The following is a 24,051-nucleotide window of genomic DNA, read 5'->3' on the forward strand; positions in this document are numbered from 1 at the left end:
GTAGCCTTCATTCCTGACTGTTGTGTGATAGCTTTAGTTTGTTTGACATCTTCTCTTTTTCAATGTTGTGAGTTTCTTACTTTCTTTTCCCTTCCCCTCCCACCCTTCCCCCAACTCTTTCTTTTCTTCTTGCAATTTAGAAATCAAGTTCCTCTACCACAACTGGAGAGAAGATAACTAAAGTCTATGAGCTAGGAAATGAGCCGGAGCGCAAGATGTGGGTGGATCGCTACCTGACATTCATGGAGGAGAGGGGCACGCCTGTGGCCAGTCTGCCAGCTGTGGGCAAGAAGCCCTTGGACCTGTTCAGGCTCTATGTCTGCGTCAAAGAGATTGGAGGTTTAGCACAGGTGAGAAAAGCTGGTTAAAAATGAACCTTCAAAAAGTCTATTCTTTTTTTCTACAGTATTCCTGCTGAATACATCATTAGGTTTTCAGCCCTGACAATATTGTTGAAGAAAATGGTTCCATGGTTTGGTAGTTGTCCGGAGTTCATTTTGGGCTGCATAATGGCCCTAAAACTTTACAGTTTAAATCAAGATTGACCACTGCTGTAGACAGATGAAATTGTTGCTTTTTCAGGGGAATCTAGTAATGCTGCTGAGAGAAGAAAAGAGGAAAAGGCCACTGGATCAAAATTATGAATAAGAAGCAGATGACAGAGCTAAAAGGAAAAGGAAATTTTTAAGTCCGCCTTTCCTATATAGAGATACAGCCTGTAGGACAATTCAGTTCATCTTTCCAGAGAAGCTGCAGACATATTCTTAAAACACAGTCCTTCATCCCTAATCTTTAAGTCTCTATATGGTATATTTGTTTCTTAGACATGGACTGTGCTTTGTTTGGAAAATGCTTACAGGATATTTTGGGTTACCTTGCAAACATAATGATTCCAAGGAAAAGGTGAGTTACCTAAATGAGTTGATGAAAAATGAAAGCAGGAAGAGCTGAGAATAAAAAAGTCACAGATGAGAAATAGAAGCCTTCATTTGCATTCTCACCAGTTGAAGTTTTGCAAAGGGACGTTGGAAAAATATACATGAATTCTCTAAGGCTGTTCACCAGAGAGCAAAATGAAATATTTCACTGTTTAGCATCTAAAGTGAAAGCAGGAGAAAATGGTCAGTACTTGCAGTCTTAGATTTGGCATTCAAAGTCACCTGGCCTTGCCTGATGCTTGTACAAAGCATCCCTTGCAACTAGGGGATCACTGGCTAGACACCAGAAACTATTGTAAAGTGCAGAGATCCATGAGTTCTGTGTTTATGAGAACATTTGTTCAATACCTTGCAAAATGAGGTCTTAAATATAGCCAACATGTAGATAATTACAGGTGTAATATTATATAAAATGTGATATTAAAACATACAATTCTACACTAATTACAAAATCTGAGCTCAAAAATATGGCAAACAATTCAGATTCTCAAAAAGACAACTTATTTTCATAATCTATGTGGTTAGTTCAAGAAAGGAATGTCCAACATCAATTAGTACCGCTTTCAAGGCTATTTTTAATAGTGCACCTCACAACATAGGATTTAACTACTGAATTAGTTCATTAGCCCTTCAAATCCAGGCTATTCTTATTTTAGCTATTCTTATTATTAAATTATTATTATTATTAAAGGAAGGGAGAGAAACCTAATATAGTTCATTCTGCCAGTTGTTAAATGCTGTATATTGGTAAGAGATGTTATCCTGACATTTTTAGTGATCAGCTCATGCCCCTCAGCATCATACAGATTTGATTACTTTTAGCTCAGAAACTTTATTACAGGTAAATCGTATCATGCAGCTGCTCTGCCTTGTACAGTATGATTGTGCCCACAGTATGACTCTTAGCATCAAAAATTGAGCAAGATGGGGGGCAGATGGGATATTCTAGAGAGTCATTCATGTTTGCTTATTATGGAAATTTATTTTATTTTGGGACATTCAGTGTTGATTTTCAGTGACAGACATTATGCTTTGCCAAAGAATAGATGCTGTTCACTTAGACTGATTTTTGAAAAAGCTAAAGTTACAAATTTCTATGCTTCAGTACTAGTGAAAATTTACACTTAAAATGAGGGCTCCTGGTTTTTCTGGTGCACACACATGAATGGTCACTATGTTTATCTGTTTAGAGCTACTCAGAGGTTCAGAGCTTTGCTTACTGAGTTTCATTTAAGTGCCCTCCTTAAAAGCTGTTGCTCCAACTGCTGCACTCCACATCTCGTGACTCTGCCTGGAGAGTGTCAGTGGGTGGAGCTGTGCAGCAGTGGTGCATGTTCCTTGTCTGAGGAGTTGCTGTTGATGGGGTCCCAACATGAACAGACCAGCTGCTGGCAGTCTTCTTTTAAATGCCAATATACTGGGCATTTAGGCATGAACATTTCTGTTTGCATTATGCAATGTGTTCATTACGCACCACTTAGCTGTAAGCCAGTAGGCACAAAGAGCTGTGTAACTGGATTTCAAGCCTCAACAAGGGCAGTTTATGAAAATCTGGTCTCCTTTAACTCCTGAGTTCTTGCAGGATGTACCAGAGAAATAAAAACATGTGGCATAGCCATGCCAACCTGCTTGCTGTTAATGCCATCCTCAAAAGATCTTTGCTGACTGGCAGCAGTTACAGTGTTATTAAACACTGAGAGAAACTTAAGAAAATGTTTTCTTTGCTGGCACACAGACTAAGGAATAGTATGGCTAATGATAATCTTTCTAGCTATGCAAGTTAAGAGAGAGTCATTAAAATATCAGGCCTTAGGGCAAGTAGCAGACATCATGGAATCAGAATTGCTACCCAGAAAAGATGAGATTTCTCAGATGTTTAAAGCCAGTTTACTTTGGTGCTGACCCTGCTCCTTGGATCATATGTAGAAATTGCATAACTGGTTGAATGAATTTAAAGGCATCAGGTGTTACAGCAAAAGCAGTGGCTGCTACGAATGGTACAGCTGAATGAGTCAGTGGCATCACCCAGGATGACAAATGAACTTCGCTATTATTACAGATCAGCTGTGTTTGAGGAACTCATGAGCAGAGTCTTTCAATATCCTCAGCCTTAAACTGCAAACAGGACTCACAGTGGAGTGGTGCAGTCAGCATTGTAATACAGAGTATTGCTGGACTAGCCATGAGTGTTTGAAGTCTGCCTTAATTAATTAAGGGGCCTGGCTTCACTCTGCCTCTCATCTAGCCAGAGGATCATTGATCTGTCCCTGCAAGATGCACTAAAGTGAAAGGAATTGAACCAGGAATTACAAGCTGAACTGTTTGACAGCTGGTGGTTATTTGGGAGAAAAATTTATTTTTCATATCAATGTTCAAACAAATTGCAGAATAACACTGTTATTGCTTTCTAAATTATATTTTAGAAGCTGCTTTTTAATTAGAATGGGGTGGGTGTGGGTGGGTGTCAGGGAGGGAGTGAGCAGGAATTTGCTTGGAGATGGATTGCTAACTGAAGAGCACAGGCCCTGGAAGGGCGTAAGACATTTAAAGGATGCACCATGCAGAAGACTCCACAAGCAAAGCTTTTTATGTAGCTATCAGCAGGTTCCTTAATGGCTTTATAACTGTAAATGCTGTCTGTGCATTACTGCGTGTGGGAGTAATGAGCATTAGTTAAAAGAGGAAAATAAAAAAAAGTAAACCAAGACATTAAGTGCTTTTTTTTTTTTTTTTTTTTGTTTCCTGACTTAAACAAAGCGCTTTGCTGCAAGCCAATGATTCTGCCGTTTACTTTGCTAGGTTAATAAAAACAAGAAGTGGCGTGAGCTGGCAACCACCTTGAACGTTGGCACTTCGAGCAGCGCAGCCAGCTCCCTGAAAAAACAATACATTCAGTACCTGTTTGCCTTCGAGTGCAAGATTGAGCGAGGGGAGGAGCCCCCTCCAGAAGTCTTCAGCACTGGAGATACCAAGAAACAACCTAAGATTCAGCCGCCATCTCCTGGTAAGCCAAATAAACTGCAGCCTCTTACGCAATCATTTTTTGAATGCAAGGCATACTAGGTAGTTGCACCCTGTATATTTATAAGCGTGTCTTGATAATGCTGGAAAAACAAGGATAAACCTGTTGCTGGCATCTTGTTCTCAAACTTGGAGCCAGCTCCTGAGTCAAACCAGAGCGAAATCTTCAGGGCCACCACAGTTGTGTGTCTGGTTTGTCCTTGCTCACTCCAACTTATGAAGACGTGTGTGTTAGCGTACCCTTAACATTGGAGACATGAGTGTAATAAAAAGAACAGAGTTTTGCACAGATGTTAAGATAGGAGCAGGCATTTGTCTAAAGGTCAGGCTCTGGTACCTGCCCTTTCCTTGCTGTGACTGAAGCTGCTTTTCAACACAACTGTTGATCAGCGATGCTTCAGTTGGAGCAGGATGGCAGATGCTGGACTGATCAGCGTGTCTCAGATGGTTGCTCTGATGCAGCTCGTGTTGAATGTGTGGCAGATGGAAAGCTGAGGGTACGGTGTATCCCCACTGCCAGACACCCTAGTTTGTAGGCACGCTCTCTGCTCTTTTGTTGCTAATCCTGTGTATCAGGTAAGTCATTAGGATCACTGTTTTTATCTTCTCATCTGAAAAATTGGAGCTGGCATTGCTTTATTTTGGCTGTTCCTTCTTCCATTTATGGTGTGGTGCTTAAAACCACTGTTTTCTTTCTAAATTCATGTCACTTAAGATTCTCAAGATTTGATAGTCACAGTTGATACTGATTGCAGGACTATTTTTAAGTAGAAACATTTTAAGTACGTAGGAAGAGTCATAGTATTAGTCTAGATGTTGCCTTCTGGACTACCCATGGAAGAGTAAAAAAATCCTTTAATTATTTTGGATTATTCCTTTTGTTATTAGTTTTTCTGACCAACAAAATAATTTGACAAAATTTGCAAACTACTGCCACAGTTACTATTAGGCAGACCACCGTCACTTACTGCCAAAAGAATATATAATTTCTGGGATGTTTACAGCAGTTTCCTGCAGTAGAACACAGTTTTAGAAAAGTATCAATTAACCTAATTTCTGTTAGTGCAGTTCACTGGCTGAAAATGGGAAGTGGAGAGTCAGAGACCCAGCAAGCCCTGCAGACAGTTTGCAATTGCATGACTTCAGTACCCTATCATGGACACTGGAAAATTGCAAAGACCTTTATAGTCATATAATAAAGTTCTGGCCTTTCCAAGATTATCTCTTACAATAATGCTTTCTCAGTATAGAAAAAGATAACAGTGATAAGGCTTAAATCTTTCTCAGACTGTTTTATTCAGTGTAAGGATTTGAGGAAGTGTTTAGTTAAAATCTTCCTAAGCACATCTCTGTGTAATAACTTAAATATTTCCTCCACCTTGTTAAAACCTAGGGTTATCAGGTACCCCAGTGGTGATTGTTTAATAGAAAGGACTTGCAATTCAATTTTAGAAAACAGAGAAAAACACTCGGTAGTAGAAGTAAAGCCCATAGTCCAAATGTTTATCTGTCTGAAATAAGCACAGAGTATCCTGAATGTGCACAGCAGCAAAAAATAATATATGCCCATCATCTCCTGAGAAGACTGGTAAAGGAAGCTGAAATAGTTAGGCTTGCTAAGGACAGTGAAGAAGAGATTCATCTGTCTCTAAAAATGAGAGTATTACACTTTGTTCTCTCCTCCCTTACCTCCTCTCTCCAATACTTCTCTCAGTAGTTGATTTGGGGACGATCACCATAAATCAGCTAAATTTCGAGATGAAGAATTGTTATTTAAATGTGTAAACATGAAACAGAGGGATGGAAATGTCAGCTGTACCACTTTACAGGGTCCTTTTGCATCACGACACTACAAATGAAAATGGCAAAGTCCAAGTTTAAATTTATCATAACATTCAAGCAAGCTGTCTTTGAGGAGAACTGAAACTATTTTTCTAAAATAAAAGCACAGCAGGACATAGAGACTAGGAATGGGAGAAGCAAGCAAGGATCTCAAGGTTTGTTTTGTTGGAGAGAAAAGAGCTCGTGTCACTGAATGGGACTGCACTTCTGTACAGAGAAAGGCTTTCCCAGTGTGTATCAGCTTTAGTACATGAAATCCCGCTGAGGTATAGATGCCTCAGAGAGTACAAGCCTGTTCTCTTTAATAGTCAGCTTTTTTCTTGTTCCTTTTCCTTTAGTATATACCAACATTAACATTTTAGCTGCACAAAAGAGGCAGAGTTGTAGACATACTTTAGATAATCTGTCAGTCTTTGGCATTCAGAGGAAACAGGAGCCCAATACAACAAGAAACAGTAGCCTCCAAAGGTCCTTGCTTTAACCATTAGCCTCTCTTGTGCAGTTAGCTCAGTGTAGGCAGAGCCACTTAGAAGCCAAATCCATTTGCAGAGAACTAGTTACAGTATTAGGGCTGAAGTTAATCTGATGGAAAAGCAGAAGGACTTGGCTCAGAGAGGAGAGTGTTGTATTTTGTCCAGTTCTAACAAGCTGATGCTATGAAACAGGTCTTGAGATCTTAAAAGTCAGCTGAACTTCATACAAGTTTGAAAATTAAATATTTCAATTTCTCATAAGAATACATCAGGACTAGCAGCCTTTACAGTACAGAGAAGGATTCAGTTCCCAATGTCATCATAGTTCCCAGGTGGGTGGTTATGCAAGGTGGGAGCAGGCTGAAGTGCAGCTTAGAGTAAATCCGTTCCTTGCAGATATCTCACATCCAAGGGGTGGTTATGTGACTGCCTCACAGATGACCTTTAGAACACAGGCATAGAGGAGTTCTAGGAAGCACAGTGTGACAGCCATGGTGAGGAGATTTATATGGAAGAGCACAGTCAAGAAAAGGATGTGATGTGTAAGTCAAATTTATGGGACTGTGAGACAGAGGTCTGGGATCACGTGTCCATTTGCTTGTAGCACTATATTCAGGATTCTTCTATCACTTCTGTTTTTTACAACATCACTATTAAGGTAAATGGTACATAAAGGAGTAAATAATTTAGTGTGGTGTACAGTGAAATTCATGGTAGTGTCAGCAATTATAAGTTGAAAAAAGGAGTGAGATTAGAGCAGCAAAGTGACTCTGGTTGGCCTTGATCAGCAGAGATTTGCACAGTAGCCAAGGTGTTAGGGTTAGGTGTTAATTTCAATAGTTCTTACTTCATAGCACTGTCAGAGCCTCTTCTGCTCTTTTATAAAGCTCCTGGGGAGGGGTAGGGGCCTGAATGTGTTAGTGTGCCTTGCACTGCTCTGAGGCTGTGCAGGTTGGTGACGCATTTGTGGTTGGCTGAGGCCTGAATCTGCCTGGGTCAGGTAATACCGTCAGCAGCGAAGGACAGCAGCAAATGCCTGATGACAGAATAACTATTGGGGGATCCATGGTGGCCTTCTGTCCTGATCATTGGGTCTGTGCCAAGGTCCATGTCAACTGCTGATGACTTTAGCTGCATTAAAACTCCCTTAGAGAGAGAGGCATTGTAGGTCTTCCTTCTTTCCAGGAGTGGGTGCAAAGACAAAATGCTTTTCCTGTCATGTGTGTTTGATAGTTTTGACCAAAATGCTCACAAATAATGTGGGAAGTTCTAAACTGAGAAGAATTCTAGCACCATTACTGTAAGCACTAATGGATGCTGGAGAAAAAATTCTAAAGGAGCATCAGCATGAAGGAGTCATCTTCCTTTGCTGTACTCTGGCACTCTCTTAGTTGCAGTGTGCAGTTATGTGTGCACAACTCTCAAAATAACAGGCTCAGAATTTATCCTGTGTTGAATGAACAGGATGGCCAAAGTGGTTCAGCTGAGGATGCTTGTGAGTAACAGCAGCTGGCCCTGATGTCAACAGAGATTTCATTAAAGCAAACCTGGGAAAACCATACGCTTGTGCTGGACAGAGGGAGCGAAGAGGCGCCAGGAGTGTGTTGCCTGTGTTTCCTTGGCAGCAGAGAAACGAGACTTGGGGAGGGGGCTGGCGGGGGGGACACGACGCGGCACCGCAGGACACAGCCATTCAGTGAGTGCGCCTGTAACCAAACCCATCCGTCTCTGCTGGCGGGTGGCTGACTGAAGTGCTATTATTAGCAGGCAGGTGATGTCATGGAGCGTGTCATGAGGCCAGCCAGGGAATCCCCACTGAAGATGGATGGGCCAGGGGCTGGGAGGGGTGGCTGGGGGGACAGGCAGAGGTGCCCCTGTGGCTGCATCCACTCCTGCCCGGGGGGCCCTGCAGCAGCCAGCAGCCCCCAGTCCAGCCTAACTGGGGCACTGGGTTCGTGCTGTGTAAATTATCTTCCCAGCGTGGTGGCTGGCTGTTCGCTCTGAAGTATGTGAATGTATTTAACCTTCAGTAACCTTTCCATTGTTTACTTTAGAGTATACATTTGTAGCTTCTGGCAAAAGGTAGGGATATCCTAGAGAGCATGTCAGGCCTCACATTAATGGAGTTTCAAGAGGTTTCATTCTTTTTTCCTTTTCTTTCTTTTTTTTTTTTTAAGGGAAAAAAATTGCTGGCAAGAGGAAGGTTTTATTTCTTTTTTTAGCTGCATATTTCTTCTCTGGTAAATAAAGGGTCTCTCCTGAAAGCACTACTTACTGCTATGCAAGCTTTGCAAGGCAAAAGTCATGCCAGTACTATAATTCCATGCTACAGAGAATAATGTGTGCTATCATATGTTATTAACACATACTTCCACAGCAAACTGTGGAAGACCTCACCTTCTCATTGACCAAGATGTAAATTGTATTTAAGTTATGATGTATTTTGTATTGTGAAAAGCATATTCTTACAAATCTGTTATGATACTTGAAAGACAATTATTGCTTAGATGTGGATGTGAGACGAGGAATTCAGTAGCTATGAACCCACCACAAATACGTTTTTCGTGGACATCCCCAAGATAGCTGCAGAATCATGTCAGCGGAGATTACTTTTTCTAAAAGAACATTATTGTTTGTCTTCCTTCTTAGAGCTTGGTTTAATACTGAAGCTTATGAAGCACTCTAAAAGGTACTCTTTCAAAATGTCCACAATCAAAATTAAACATCAAACATAATAAAATCCCTGCAAAAACAGATGTAAAACTTTCAGAGTGCAGCCCAGCAAATGTAAAATTTAAGGTGAAATAGGAAATACAGGCTCTTCTTGGTAGATGGAGTCCTAATCCAGAGACTGAAACACTTGCAGTTCTTAATCTGTAGAAGTGTCCCTAACCCAATGGAGGTCAGGGGCAAAGTATTAACAAAGCAGTACCAGAAACTTTGCACTTCTCATGACAGCATTTGCCTTCATTTTTTCAGTTGTATATAAGCAGTCATTTAGAAAGAGGCTTGAGGAAAAATAACCAACCTCTTAACTACACTCTGAAGATAAAAATTGGACTTGTAGCTTCTCAATTTGGCATCTTCTTTTTTCTTTTAAACCTTTCTTTATATAAGATTATATAAAACACACTGTTATGAATAATTTTGCATTCCTGTAAATACTGAAATATCTTTTACTTTTTTCCTTTAGGTTTGCTAGAGATATGAATTAAGCTCTTGCTCAGGTAGGATAGGGAAAAGCTTAATTGCTTCTTAATAGCCCACCATAAGAGAAATATGCAGGGTTAGGCAATATCCGAATTTACAGTAAGTATATGGGTACACTAAGATGTTTATTTACATGTTTCTAATACAGCAAGATGGTCTGTGACAGTCTGTGGCATAACGCAGAAATGCTTTCAAGCTTTTTAGAAGAATCTAGAATTATGTTTAAAGCTCAAGGCCAGAAGAATGATTTTGACCAGCTTGGGGGTCATATATACAAAGAGCTCATTTTATGTGAATATGATGGGTTTTTTTGTTTTATTAGAGCACTAAAGCCTTCAGCTAACAGTAGACTATAATGTAACTAACATTAGTGGTTGCAAATGTTCTTGTTCCTGTATTAATGCAATCAGAGAGCTTTTCCTAAACTTTTTTTTGAACCTCATTACTATGTAAGCATAATTCAAAACTGCTTCAGAAAGCTGAGGACAAGAACAATGTGGTCCACACAATGTGGATTTTACATATGCACTTGCTTCTGAGACTGATTTCCAGATAGGGGAACATGTGTTACAGATATAAATGAATCACATATAAAAAAGGTGTTCTTCAGTTAAAAACAAGCTCTGCCTGTCAGGATGATGAGTGTTCTAGGATTCTGAGCCAATTATAAACTACTCTCTTTCATATACAGAAGAAAAACCCATACTGCTTGTTCCAATTTTCCCTCTAACAGTAATTTATAAAGTTTTGTTAATTGGTTGTTGAACGTAGATAGGCAGGCACAATAAAACACATGACAGTTCATTAAAAAAGAATGACCTCTCAAGCCAAATCCATGTCCTACTCAGTGTGTTAGATTTGTGAAGTTTTTCTGTTGGTAATTTTTTTCCCAATTCCATCTAAAGACTTGAATCCTGCAAGTTCTCTTTCCATAGAATTTCTGCTGCAAGACCTGTCAGATCCAAGGCTTAGATGTTGTTACTAATCCTCACTTACCACCTTCTAAATCATAAAACTACTGTGTAGAGCTTTGGGCTCAGGGCATGTTTCTGTTCGGTAGTCACGTGAAAACAGTAGCTTTGGTGTCTACTCTGGAAGACTGGTCTGGATGTATTTTACTGTTATCTTTACCATTACCAATATCTGATGTATTCATTTACATGTCTTTATTGCTGCTCAGTCACATCAGAACACAGCAGCAAAATGCTCTTCTACGTTTCCTATACCAAGAATATCAAGCTATTTACCTCCATTAAGGAGGACTCTAGTGCAGATACTCTATTGCTTTCTGAACAAAGAAGTTTTTGCAGGTTAAACAAATATTTTGCAGAACTGACCTGGTTTTGTTACATGTGCTTTAACATCACTGACCCTAACTAACATTTTGTTAGGATGTCCATTTCTGTTTTTACAATTCTTTTAGGAGTTATCTGTAGCCTCCTGTTCAAATTCTACTTTCAGTTATTGTTTTCTTCTGATCCCAGATTGCCTTTTGCATTTCTTAAATAACACCTTTTGCCATGCTATCTCAAAGATGCCATGGGATTGCAGTGTGTCACTAATCATTTGCTATGTTTCACCATGGAAATGTCTGCCTTTTAGTGCTAAATAAAACCATGAATTTATATTAATATAGCAGCTTAAATTTATGATGAAAAGCTTCTGGCTGAAATATTTCTTATAAACGCATGTGTTGTAATAGTGATTATATGAAGAAGCTATGCCAAAGAACAACCTTCATTTACTCTGTTGTAAACTACAGGCAATTAACTTTGTATCTCTGACCTCTGATTTAAATGATCCTTCATCTGGATGATTTCTATCCATGTTGCTTCAGGCAGCAGATTAAATTCATGATTCTAGGAAAGATGATGGCTATTACTACACAGCATATCCTGATCTCAGAGGATTTTGGGGAAGTTATAAAGTACTGAGATGGATTGAGGTATACACAGGCTTCTGGAGGAAAGAACTATTTTCTTTCCTTGATGATTATTATTTCCACAGGAATTTGGCTGCTACCTTTTCATAATTACTTTTTTTTTAATTTTTCAGCTAATTCTGGTTCCCTGCAAGGCCCACAGACACCACAGTCCACTGGTAGTAATTCCATGACAGAAGTGCCAGGCGATTTGAAGCCCCCAACACCAGCATCCACACCTCATGGACAGATGACACCTATGCAGGGTGGCAGGTATGAAAAGGGCTTTGCTTCATTTTTGATTGCTGTAGTTCTACAGCAGTTTAATCTGGTCTTTCCTAGCTGCTTAGGCACTTGTAGGATTTTGTGGTAAACCAGTCAGAGTCTGAAAAGTGGCAGAAAATTATTTATTTTATAGGAGGAGGAGAGAGAGGGAAAGGGAGGAAGGAGTAGAGGTCTATTAGCTTTCTAAACACCAGAGAAGGATCAGACAAGCACCAGTGCAAAGAGGTTCATGTGAGTATGTCAGTAGAGGGGAGGAAGGTGCAACCCAACAGCACCAACTTAGAACCACAACCTTCCTTTCCTTGCTCATCCTGTACGCCTCTGGTCAACAGATTCAGTCATGCTCAGGAAGGAGAAACATGTGGTTTAAAGGTGTCACCTGAATTCAAATTGTGAACAGCATATACAGTAACAGTGTTTGAAATAGCAGAGAGTTCAACTGGATGGACCAAGAGATCCATTTCAGTTCTGTGCTCTGGAAGTCTCACAGACTGGCTTAATCTGAAGTGAAGCTGTCTCGCCATTCATTAAGGAGCCTTAGTCCACTGAAGTCCAGCAAAACAGTTCTTTATGACTTCAGCAGGAACTGAAGCTTTGAACTGTGTACAGAGCCACTCCAAACTTAATTTACTTAGGTTCTTTTTTTCTCCATCTGTAATGCTGCAGAAAGGATAGCAAGAACTGTTTTTAATTGTCTTCAATTCAGATTGAGTTTCCTAGGTAAAAAAGAACAAAACAGCTTAGTGAAATTTCAGGATGCGTTGGATTTTTATATGAGTAATACAATACACAAACAATAGAACTAGATGAAAAATCCTGATCTCTAATGTAAGTAGACAAAGAAGCTTGGGGGAAAAGTAGGTATATTCTTTTTAATGATTGTCCATTGTGAAAGTCTTTTGCATCTTCCTTGGATGTATCCTACACTGATCACTGCCACAGCATGGTGAACTAGTTGTATTGTAGTCTAGGCTGTTTTCACAGTTGTTATGAATACAGGATGATGTTAATGTTTCTTTTTTCTTAATCTGCCAGGAACAGCGCAGTCAGTGTGCATGATCCCTTTTCTGATGTAAGTGATTCAGCGTTCCCAAAGCGAAACTCCATGACGCCAAATGCACCATACCAGCAGGGAATAAACATGCCAGATATGATGGGAAGGATGCCATATGAGCCGAATAAAGATCCTTTCGGTGGAATGAGAAAAGGTATTTTCTTTGTAGGAGCTTAAGTGTTCTTCCCTGTGTTGTAGGTAATCAAGATGTTGTAGTCAGAATGAGCTTTTTCACTTTGATGATTTTGCCATTAGTATCCTTGTAGCAAAAAGAGAGGTGCAGTACAGTTGAGTTTCTGGTCTGGTCATATTTTCCCTGCTCAGAGTCATGCCTGTTATTTTGGAATTAACAGAATCCTAAAACACTGATAAGAATACATTTGGGGAATGGCATAATTCATAGGGTTAGATTTGATATTTCTTCAGTCTGGTTAGCTACTCTGCAAATCAGGTGCTGGACTTCTCTGTGAAGAATGTGACTTAGAATGTGAAGTGATGAAGCAACATGCCTGGTTGTAGCAGGACTGATCTGGGAATTCACTGTGTGAAACTGAGCAAGCCTCCTAATGCTCTCTGTCTCAGTTTACATGTCTTTCAGAATAGTAAAGCTAAATTTATTCTTACTTGGGCAGTCCCTGACAAAAGGTTATAAACACACTCAAAGTTTGGTTTTTTTTAGAAAGCAAAATTTAAAATTAATGTCAAAACTGTCTCTGGTCCTTTTGGGTACTTAACCTACAGCTGGCTTTGTGGGTATTGTAAAATTATCTTAAAATGAATCAATGTTGCATGCATCGGATACAGGAAAGTAGGAGGAAAGAGCACAGGCAAGGCTCACAGTGGCGGTAAAGAGAAGAGCAGGTGGAGGAGATGAAGTGTAAACTAAAACAGAGCAAAAGGGAGATATGGCAAGAGGAGGCCCTGAAACTGAGGAAAGAAAGACATGTGATGAAGTGGGGAGATGGTTTAAAAGAGATAGTTAATCAGGTGTGATTTTTTTTTTTAAGAGCCTTTCCTTTAAATCCTTTTGCCTCGACTGTGGACAGTAAGATGTAACACAGCTGAAGGAAGGGAAAACTCTCTGCTTTAGATTCACTTTAGATTTTATATCCATATGAGATTATGTGGGTGTATTGTACTTCGTCATACATTTCACTTCATCCTGTCGAAACAGAAATAACTCTGTTCAGTATCTACTATGAGGGACTAAAGGCTAGAATCTCTTCTATTTGCTAGGTGATTTATATCTGATAATAGTGCCTTTTCTTGGACCCATAGAATATGCCCATCCTGCTTGAGAAGCTACATTAGGATACAGTATCCTTTCCATAACAGCATTATTATATATGTGTGTATGAGGGTTTTATGGGGCGAAGTAAAAGCTTGATTCTGACAGCTTTGTAGTTCAAACTAGCAGATTTCCTTTCATCTGTTTTGTAGGGCTTATGTTTGTGTTCATTTTTAGCATTGTTTTCAGTGAAAAGAACAAGAGTAAGTTCATCTTCAGCTGTGAAGACCAGAGGGAAGCAGCTGCCTGGTGCCTGATAGCTCAGTTCCATAGGAGGAAATTCCTTTCCTCACTTGCAGCTCCTTTATGTTATACCCATCATCTTGGTAGTGGTGGTGTTTCATGTGTTCCCATTAGAACCCAGAGAGCTTGTTAGACACCTGCTGATTCTCCTTGGCAGTGTTAGGGGTCTGAACATCCTGCTAAAATACTTAATTGAAAAGAAAGTGATCATCAAACATGCAGATTAATAAATTTAATTTCACTGACTGTTGCAGTGCCTGGAAGCAATGAGCCTTTCATGACCCCTGGACAAATGCCTAACAGTGGAATACAAGATATGTATAACCAGAGTCCATCTGGAGCAATGTCCAACATGAGCATGAGCCAGCGACAGCAGTTTTCTTATGGAAGTGGCTATGACAGGAGGTGAGTCAATCTTCAGCAAAAAGCAAAGCCCATTAGTGAAAATGACCTCTCTCTTCCCTTTTCATTTTCCCATTCCATCTCACAGAGAACATAGCAGCCTACATTTCCTACAGCATCTTACTAAATCACTGGGAGTCAAACCATTGGTAATGACTGAGTCTAGCTGTTCACAGAAATTAATAAGGAGGAATTTTTACACCTTAGAAGTCACTCAGGCTGCAGCACATCAGCTCATGGGTGTCTCTGACAGCTGCCTGCAGCTGGGCAGGGCTGTGAAGACATGAAGTAGCACTTGAGTTGGTCTCCTAGCTATGTTTTCACCTAAACAATTGCTGGTTGGCTTTAAATGAAAAACAAAATGCACAGTCTAAATGTGTCTGATTTGTGGTCTGTGAGTGAACTGCCTTTGGAGAGTCTGGAGTCTGTTGTCAGAGCTGTAGCAGCATCAGTCTTGCAGTGTGTCCAACAGCATTCTCATAAGTTTGTCCTTCAGTGAAGTACATGAAATAAATTTGGTCCTCTTTTGTTTATATGGGGAAAGGTTTTGGGGAAAAAAAAGTGCTAAAATCACTGTAGTCTAAGCATTGGTAGAGCAAGCAGAATGTTTTGGGAATGTTTGTATTATATGAAGTATTCTGGCAGATTTTGCTGCTCTGGCCATATTCCTGCTTTTACTTTCATTAGGCTGTGTACTTAGCTTCTCTTTTTGTTTCCTGATAGTAGACAGAGTGGTGCAGTGTGGGTCTTAAAAGTGTACAGGCAGAGTAGTTTTCAGTCAGTAGTTTCAAGCAGTGGATGTGTCAAGTAAAGCAAATGTAATCAAGCTGTTCAATAGGTCACATTGCTGGGGAGTTGGTGAGAGTAAGGGCTCCAGTGAGAGGTGTTAAGTCAAGAGAATTTTTTCTTTAAGGGATATGATTTATTTTATTTTGTTGACAATTTTGGAAAAGAAGTACTTCTTACAGAATGAGGTTTCCTTTGTAATTTTTTAGGTTGGATCATGGGCTGGGTCCTGAAGGCAGTATGGTACCACCTGGTCAAAGCAACATGGTGCCTTCAAACAGTGACCCAAGCATGTACTCTCTTAATTGTTATCCTGGCCAGCAAGAGTGAACACTGAAACCAGCTAACAAGTGCTAGAAGCCTCTGTGAGAGTGCATAGGCAGAGCATGTGGTCTCTTGGTGTGTTACTTCTGTTTTGCTTTCTTGTTAAGGCTTTTGCCATTGGTTCAGTTTCTTGCAGGGCAGCAGGGGCTTGTGAGAGTCAGTTGACTTTCTGTAGTAGTAGAATCAGAGATGTTAGAAAAGGAGTGTACATCCTGCCTTGTCTATCTGCTGCTCAGCACAGGACTAGAACATCGTTTACAGTCCCAAGTCCTCCAAAGCAGCATTAAATGATACCATTCTGAAGGTTCCACAATTTCACCTGGCTTGTGGTTATCCTGTGGCTAACAAACTTAACATTTAGAAAGTCTTCCCTTATGAATAACATATGTGTACCTTTGCTTAATTTTATCTTAGTGCGTGTACTCTTGGACAACTACAGACAGCTCCCCTCATTTACATTATTCTTTTAACTGGCATTGGATAATTTCTCTCCATCCATGTCATAATTTTAGGAGATACTGAATTGCTATTTCTTTCTCTCTGGTCATCTCTTTTTAAAAAAATTAGTTCTCTATGCTTTTGGAAAAATGAGGTTCCATTAGTTCTTTTAACATGTCAGGTTCCCCAGTTCTCTGTTTCTGTGACTCTCCCTGATACATTACTTCCATAATTATCCTCTAATTGTTGGTGTGTTCTCAGTGGTAGTGTACAGAGAGGAATTACTGACATATTAGCCTGCAATACAGTGTTATTTATCAATCTTAATGCTTTCCAAGTACTTGATTTCAGCAACCTAAATTTCATTCAGATGTGCTAAAAATATTGCACTGTTGTGCTCCTCAGAGGTCTTAAAGGCCACAGGTAAGTTTTCAAGAGTAACACAACACTGTCTCTCACTGTGTATGCTTCATTACGTAGCTTTAATTAAAAATTACACAAACATTAGCAAAATTATGAGCGCTGTTTTTACTCACTTTAAATTGATACATTCCTGAATAATTGAGAAAGTAGCTTGCTCTTAGACTGGCATTCTAAAACACAAGAATTTTTACCTGCAATCTTTGAGCTGTACACCAGATACTTCCCCACCAAGGATGGACTCCCCATGTCTGCAGCTGTCTTTCTTACCTATTTGCTGACCATACCCTCTTCTCATTCCTGACTGCTCCCTCTAAATCTCTCTGTTGTATCTTCACTGCTCCTCCTATCTTCTATCTACTTTATCTCCTTCCTTCCACTACCAGCTCCAGCAGAGCTTACTACCTCAGGCTCAGGACCATACCAGACTGTACCTTAACCTTGTTTCCAGATGGCAGATACCTTCAAGATGAAAGATTTTCAGAGGACTTTACTTTTCCTGGTGGTTTGGAAACTCCAGCAGCTCTAAGTGTTGATTTGAATGCTTTATTTTAGGCATGAACCATATGGGCAGCAGTATCCAGGACAAGGACCTCCCTCAGGACAGCCACCATATGGAGGACATCAACCTGGAATGTATCCACAGCAGCAGGTAGTAGAGGAGAAAATGGCTATGTTCATAACATTTGTTTAAAAAAACTCACCCCAGGATTCTTTATACATTGAAAAATTTGTTTATGCAGTGTATGTCTTCTGGCACAGAGGAGTACTGTAGTTCTGGTCAAAGTCACAGCCTGTATGGATAAGCAATGTATGTGCAGCTGTAGGAAAATGTGTTCATTACACTGGAAGAATGTAAATTCTAACAGATGTTCTGTGGCTTTGGATGTGCATCAAGTGATTGTCCCAAGTTAATAACCAGCAGACTGGGAAAGTATAAAGCATAGACAAGTGAAGTGACTAATAGAAGTGAAGTAACAAGTGAAGGAACAAATAAAAAAGTGGTTTGAATGGCAGGTTCAAGGGCCTTAACTTAATGTCATGCAGCCAAGTGAACCCAACAGAGAACTGGAACAAAGTGAAATGAGCAGCACTCTCAATTATTTTCAGTGGTGGGTCATACGAAATACCTGTCTTTAATATAGATCAGAGGGCATATTCCCACGTGATGTCTCTAGTAATAATAGGGTACAAATACATAAGAGAGAATGTTATTGGTGTTAAAAATAGTTTAAACATTTGCACATTGCAGTCTCCCCCAACTCTTAAAAACTCAAAAATACAAATTATATTAATTAATAAGATTTTTCTGTTAGATGTATAATTAGTACATTGTGAGCAAAATCCCATCTTAGAAGTCAATAGCAAAACTCCACTGACTTAACAGGATCGGTTTCATTCCGTGTGTTATTAATTCAGTTCTAGTCATACAGTACTTGAAGTTGGCTTCCAGAATAGAAAGCATTTCCTTATTATAAAAAAACCTGACATGTAAACTAGTTTTGAGCCAATTTCAGATAGTTCTTTTCAGTTTGGGATAGGGTTTTACTAGGAAATTGGGGTCAGGGGTTGGGAGTGCTGTGGAGAGAAACCAAAAGAGATCTTAGATTGCACTGTACTAAAAACGTACATAAGTTTATATTTCAGAATTTCTTGCTTATCTCTTTGGTTCATAACATCTCAAAAATGGCATAATGGAAAAACTGTTTTGCTGGTTTTTATGATGAGCATATGCTAGCAGTCTAGGTGATTTAGTGGGGAAATTGCAAAGATATGTAACAACAGTTTTGATATTCCATGCTAACATGTGCAGGGAATACATTAACTACATGTTCATTTAAGCAAGGAGACAGCTAGAATTTGTAAAAATACATTTGGTCCTGTCCTTAGTGCTCTTGAATGCAAATGCATTCATTCAGAAAAACAGTGGGGAATGAAGGACAAGGATCCTGACCAGCCTTGGCCTCTCTCTCCCACCCTCAGAGGATTCCACTTCTTCATTTAGCTACAGATTCTGTTGCCAGTAGCTTATTTACAATTTCCTAAATCTTACTCTGTAGTGGTACAGGAGGAATGTGAAAAATGACCCTCTCAAAGCTTTATCTGCAACCTGAAGGCTAGGGAATGACCTGCAAAGGAGGTGTTTGGAGCATGAACTCCTGGGGCTAATGAAACACTTGGAGCCAGGTTTTCCACTTCCTGTATGAATGCTTACATCCCAAGAGCTATTACGCAGCAGGTGACCTGTGTTGGTGGCTTTTTGTCCTCTGTGAGGTCTCAGAATTCCACATCTCAGTGGAGAGAGAGACACATGGTGTAAGTCTCAGTGTCCTGCTGAGCATGTCCACAGGAGGGAGGAACTCGGGCACATCACTGTCCTCTGCACTGGGGACCATTGGGCACGTTGGCACTGCATGTACCAGGGTGCTGGAGTGCTTTTAAAAAGGCACATGCTTCATTCCAAAGTGTCTGCTCTAAGCACTGAGTCACTGTGGCAAGACAAACAGACCTTCTTAGGTGTGGCTGCTGCCAAGTCATTTCTTAATGCATAAATTGGCCCCAAGGGTGGAATTTAGTACAGCAATTAGTTCATGTAAGGCTTGAAGTAGGTATTTCTCAGATAACCAGAACCTCTACAGCAAGTCTAAAAAAAATACTTTCATACAATACAGTAGTTGTGGTTTTATGTGCACCAAAGTTGGAAGATGACTTTATGAATCCCAGAGCTGTTTTAACTTTCCCATATTGAATACAGAGAGAATTTTATCTGATCTAACTCTAGTACATTAGTATACATTGTACAATGCTACTGAGCTACTGAGTTTCCGGGGGAGCTGTAACTTTGAATTTGCCATAGATCATATATTCAAAAATCACCCATTTAATTCACATTTTTTGCTTCAGAGCACTCAGTGTGGTTTGAACTGTGGAACAAACTCCCACAGGAACTAAGGACTGCTGCAAACCTTACCACCTTCCCCTCAAAGAGCAAGATGTCTTTTTTTTTGTTCTGCCATCTTAAACATAAATACATTCAAGCTTGTATGGTTTAAAAACCACTCCGCTCTCCCTGAGGTAAAACAGCTTACCTCACACAACATTCCCCATTTGAGAGGGTGAGAAACAAAGAGGGAGTAAACCATAGGTGGCAGCTGTTAGTTACATTGCTTAATTCATTACAGAACAGCAGGGTAAGAACCTGCAGAAACTAGAACAGAATGTTTGCATGTGACCATTTGCTGTAATAATCTCGCAGTAAATTAAATGTAATAAGGATGATTTGGGAAGAAGATGGTTGCCCAAAGAGGACCATATTCCTGGGAATTACACAAAATATCAAATGCAGCAGATTGTTTTGTCCTATTAATAAATTTACTATCTGTAGCCTATGTCATATTATAAGATTCAGTGTTTCAGACATGCATGCTTGCAGCATATCATGTTACTTTAAGACTTCATTTAGTGCTTGTCTCTTGAAAAGATTCACTGGGTGGTTTTGAATTTTTTTTAAGATTTTTCTTCTTAGTAGACTGAAAATAAAAAAGAAGTGAAAATATTTCAGTTGGTGAGGACTGTTGCTTTTTCATGCATGTCTGAAATGACCAGTGGAATTTAGTCTGACAGATGGAGCCGGAAAGGGAAAGGGAAAAAATTAGAGCAAGCATAAGAAAATTTAGCCCAAGGATAAGCTTCCTTTTAGTATTCAGTTATAAGCACAGCAAAACAGAGGCTTAAAAAGAAAGCACTGGATCAAGCCTAACCACAGCACTGTGTGCCTGACTCTGGAGTCGGCACGATCCCTCTAGAACTAATCGCCTTCAGCTTTTTAAATTCGTTTTCATCCAGTATATTTGTATTGTGTGTTGAGTAAAAGTGACACATCTTTCCAAAATTTTCTTCCAGAACTACAAGAGACACATGGATGGCATGTATGGGCCTCCAGCCAAACGCCACGAAGGGGATATGTACAACATGCAGTACGGCAACCAGCAGCAGGAAATGTATAACCAGTACGGCAACGCTTACACAGGGCCTGACAGGAGGCCCATGCAGGGACAGTACCCATATCCATATAACAGGGAGAGGATGCAGGGCCCAGGACAAATGCAGCAGCATGGAATACCTCCCCAGATGATTGGTGGCCCCATGCAGTCGTCATCCTCCAGTGAAGGTCCTCAGCAGAACATGTGGCCAACACGAAATGATATGCCTTACCCTTACCAGAACAGGCAAGGTCCAGGAGGCCCCGCACAGGCCCCTCCGTATCCAGGGATGAATCGCACTGATGATATGATGGTACCTGACCAGAGGATAAACCACGAGAGTCAGTGGCCTTCTCATGTCAACCAACGGCAGCCTTCTTATATGTCATCCTCAGCCTCCATGCAGCCTATCACTAGACCTCCTCAGTCATCCTACCAGACACCACCCTCTATGCCAAACCACATCTCCAGAGCTCCAAGTCCAGCATCCTTCCAGCGCTCTTTGGAAAACCGTATGTCTCCAAGCAAGTCTCCTTTCCTACCCTCCATGAAGATGCAAAAGGTTATACCCACAGTTCCAGTGTCACAGGTCACAGGACCTCCACCCCAACCACCACCGATTAGGCGAGAGATTACCTTCCCCCCAGGCTCTGTAGAAGCATCCCAACCAGTCTTAAAACCAAGACGAAAGATTACCTCAAAAGATATTGGTAAGCATCAAAACAAAGCCGCATATAAATTGTGAAGAAGGGGACTTTGATTCTGATTTGATTATTTTTTTTTCCCTTTCACATTTTAAGACACTCCTGAGAAATAGTGAGCTTTGGTAACTAAAATGTGATTGTCTTCAATAAAGACATGATAACGTGTGCATAGTGAGGATGATAGGTAAAACTCATCCCAGACAATCTGACATGAAATGAAAGTAATATTTTATATGGAGACTTGAAGTCTCATAAATGCATTAAAAATGAAGCTTGCCTCAGATTTCAAAATGAGATGTGTTGAAAGGTCCTTTAGAATGTCTGTTAAATTACCGGTACAGCATTTAGCTTAGCAAAGCTTTCCATGTTTTTGTTCCATGGAAGCTCATGCTGTTCTGCTGTGTAGTTGCAGTCTCTGCTTTCTTTGAATGATCCATTTAATCATGCCATAGTATTTGTCCTGGTTGTTTCTCCTCCACTTCTTAAAAAGATCCCCAGGTATTTTCTGATCTTAAATTTTAGTTACATTTCATCCATTCAAGTTCTCATAATTCAAATTTCCACATTCCTGACAGAGTATTTGACTTTTGTTTACTGATGAATTGGGCTAGTCAAGTTCTTTAAGTTTGTACAATTATTTCAGGTTCAGCAGAGTCATGAAGAATGGCTTTGCTAGGATATTCTCCGGCACTAAGGCTTATCAGCAGTTACAGAAAACTGAACAGAACTAAGCAGTGAAAATCGGGTCTTAACCAGTAACCATTTAATTTAAATTTGCATCCTCAGAATATCACAGTTTACTCTTTCAGAACCCATTAACAGTCTCCAAGGATGCGCTAATTCTGTTTTACTTCTCCCTCTTTCTTTCTCCAGTAACTCCTGAGGCCTGGAGAGTGATGATGTCCCTTAAATCTGGTCTTTTGGCTGAAAGTACCTGGGCGCTAGACACTATTAATATTCTTCTGTATGATGACAGCACTGTTGCTACTTTCAACCTCTCTCAGGTAGGTGGGGGAAAGCATTATGCTTCTCAACTTTCCAGGGAAAGAGAAGTGAAATAAGACACCTACAGCAATGCTGCTGGCTTTTCCAATTTATTCTAATTAACATATATTTTAATATTGAAAAACTTGGACTTGTTTATGATTGGTAACAGTAACAAGAGACAGATGCAGGTCACATAAAGAAAATAAGGAAGCCTAAAAAAGGATTTTTCTTGTAGAAAGGAGCATGTAGGAATATAAGAATTTTAGCGCTGCCAGAAGACTAACGTGTAAATTCACACACATAAATCCCTCAAAACAGCAGTATGTTAGTAATCTTTCTTAATCTGTGTTTCTTTAAAGACTTTGCAAAACTATATTAAACTGATTTGAAGGCTGTTTTTTGGTGACAACTTACCCTGTTCTGTACTTCGATGTGAGACTGTGGGATTTTATTTAATTGCTTATTTTCTGTTTGGTTTCTTCTTCCAGTGAATTAGCTTTTCACAGGAATACCAAATTGACAATTTGAAGGCTAAAATCCACTGTCTATTCATAGGATGCAAGCAACACAGGATTTAACAGTGTGTGCTTTTGCCTCACTGCCTCCCAGCATTTTTCAGCTCTGCTCTAATCATTTGCCTGTTAGGTGGTAGTAATAGATGGCATGCTGATAATTCACATCATCTAAAATTTGTACAAATTAAATATTCAGTTTCTCTCCTCCATTCATTTCTTGGTTACTAATAGTGTAACTCATCATTTTCTAAATATAATGGCTTTTTTTTTTTAAATACTGACACAAATTGTACATTACATCCCACCTGACTTTAGAACTAGGGATATCTATAGCATGATTTATCTCATCCAGAAGAAGAGATCTAAAATAGGTCAGATGAATCATACCCTAGAAATGGCCTGTAAAAGACCATTGATTATAAAAGGAATCGAGATGGTTATGTTAGGTGTGTGACTAGAGTGGGTGTTTGAAGTTAAATGAGGTGAATTTCTCTGAATTCTGTCAGAAATTGTGTTAATGCATCCTATGCAAATTGCACAGAATACCAGACATGCTGTAAATACATATATTCTTTTGTGATGTTTGCTTTGGACTCTGTTTCCATTGGCAGCAAGGACCTTATGATGCCTGGTAACTCCTGCAGTTCTGATAAGCATAAGTTTGTTCTTAGTTCTTTTAGAAGCTGGCAATCATAAGAGAATACAGAATGGACAAAAGGCTACATTTTACTGAAAACCCATTAGCCCACAATTAAAAAAAAATAAACACATTAAGAGCCAGACAATTGGGCTGAATGCATCATAACAACAAAGAATTTTTAATAATAAAGCCACTAAGCATAAATTAATACCAAGTCCAGCTACTGCCTTTCCATAAGAAAGTGATTACAAGTTAATTAAGAAGATTAAACCTAAATGAAAACTGTTTCTGAAGGGTGACTTACAGCACCAAGCTCAAATAACTACTTTAACTACTGCCAGACAGAAAATGGATCTATTCCAATAGAGATGAAATATTAATCTAGGATATCAGTACCTGGACCCTAAACTGCAGGTTCCTACATGACAGTTGGTTTTAGAGACAAAGGAGGAAAGGAAGAATTGCAAACTTGAGATATTTAATAAAAGTACAAATCAGAAAAAGTAGCCGAGTTAGGAACTTCAGTACTGTGTACAAAAAATGAAGAGTAATAGGCATTTCCAAGGGGACAGAACAG

General features: G+C 39.7%; 1 protein-coding gene across 4 annotated transcripts in view; it reads left to right on the forward strand.

The window, feature by feature from the left end:
- ARID1B (AT-rich interaction domain 1B) overlaps positions 1-24,051 on the forward strand; it is a 326,155-nt gene that overhangs the window by 298,718 nt on the left and 3,386 nt on the right. For all 4 annotated transcript variants that reach the window (XM_058834007.1, XM_058834006.1, XM_058834008.1 and 1 more), the window contains 8 exons: positions 141-350; positions 3,738-3,942; positions 11,540-11,678; positions 12,726-12,898; positions 14,530-14,680; positions 17,201-17,297; positions 20,549-21,338; positions 22,206-22,336. In XM_058834007.1, the coding sequence (XP_058689990.1) occupies positions 141-350; positions 3,738-3,942; positions 11,540-11,678; positions 12,726-12,898; positions 14,530-14,680; positions 17,201-17,297; positions 20,549-21,338; positions 22,206-22,336 (1,896 nt within the window). The remainder of the gene's footprint in view (positions 1-140; positions 351-3,737; positions 3,943-11,539; positions 11,679-12,725; positions 12,899-14,529; positions 14,681-17,200; positions 17,298-20,548; positions 21,339-22,205; positions 22,337-24,051) is intronic.

Source organism: Poecile atricapillus, chromosome 3 (assembly GCF_030490865.1).
Source record: "Poecile atricapillus isolate bPoeAtr1 chromosome 3, bPoeAtr1.hap1, whole genome shotgun sequence".
Classification (NCBI taxonomy): domain Eukaryota; kingdom Metazoa; phylum Chordata; class Aves; order Passeriformes; family Paridae; genus Poecile; species Poecile atricapillus.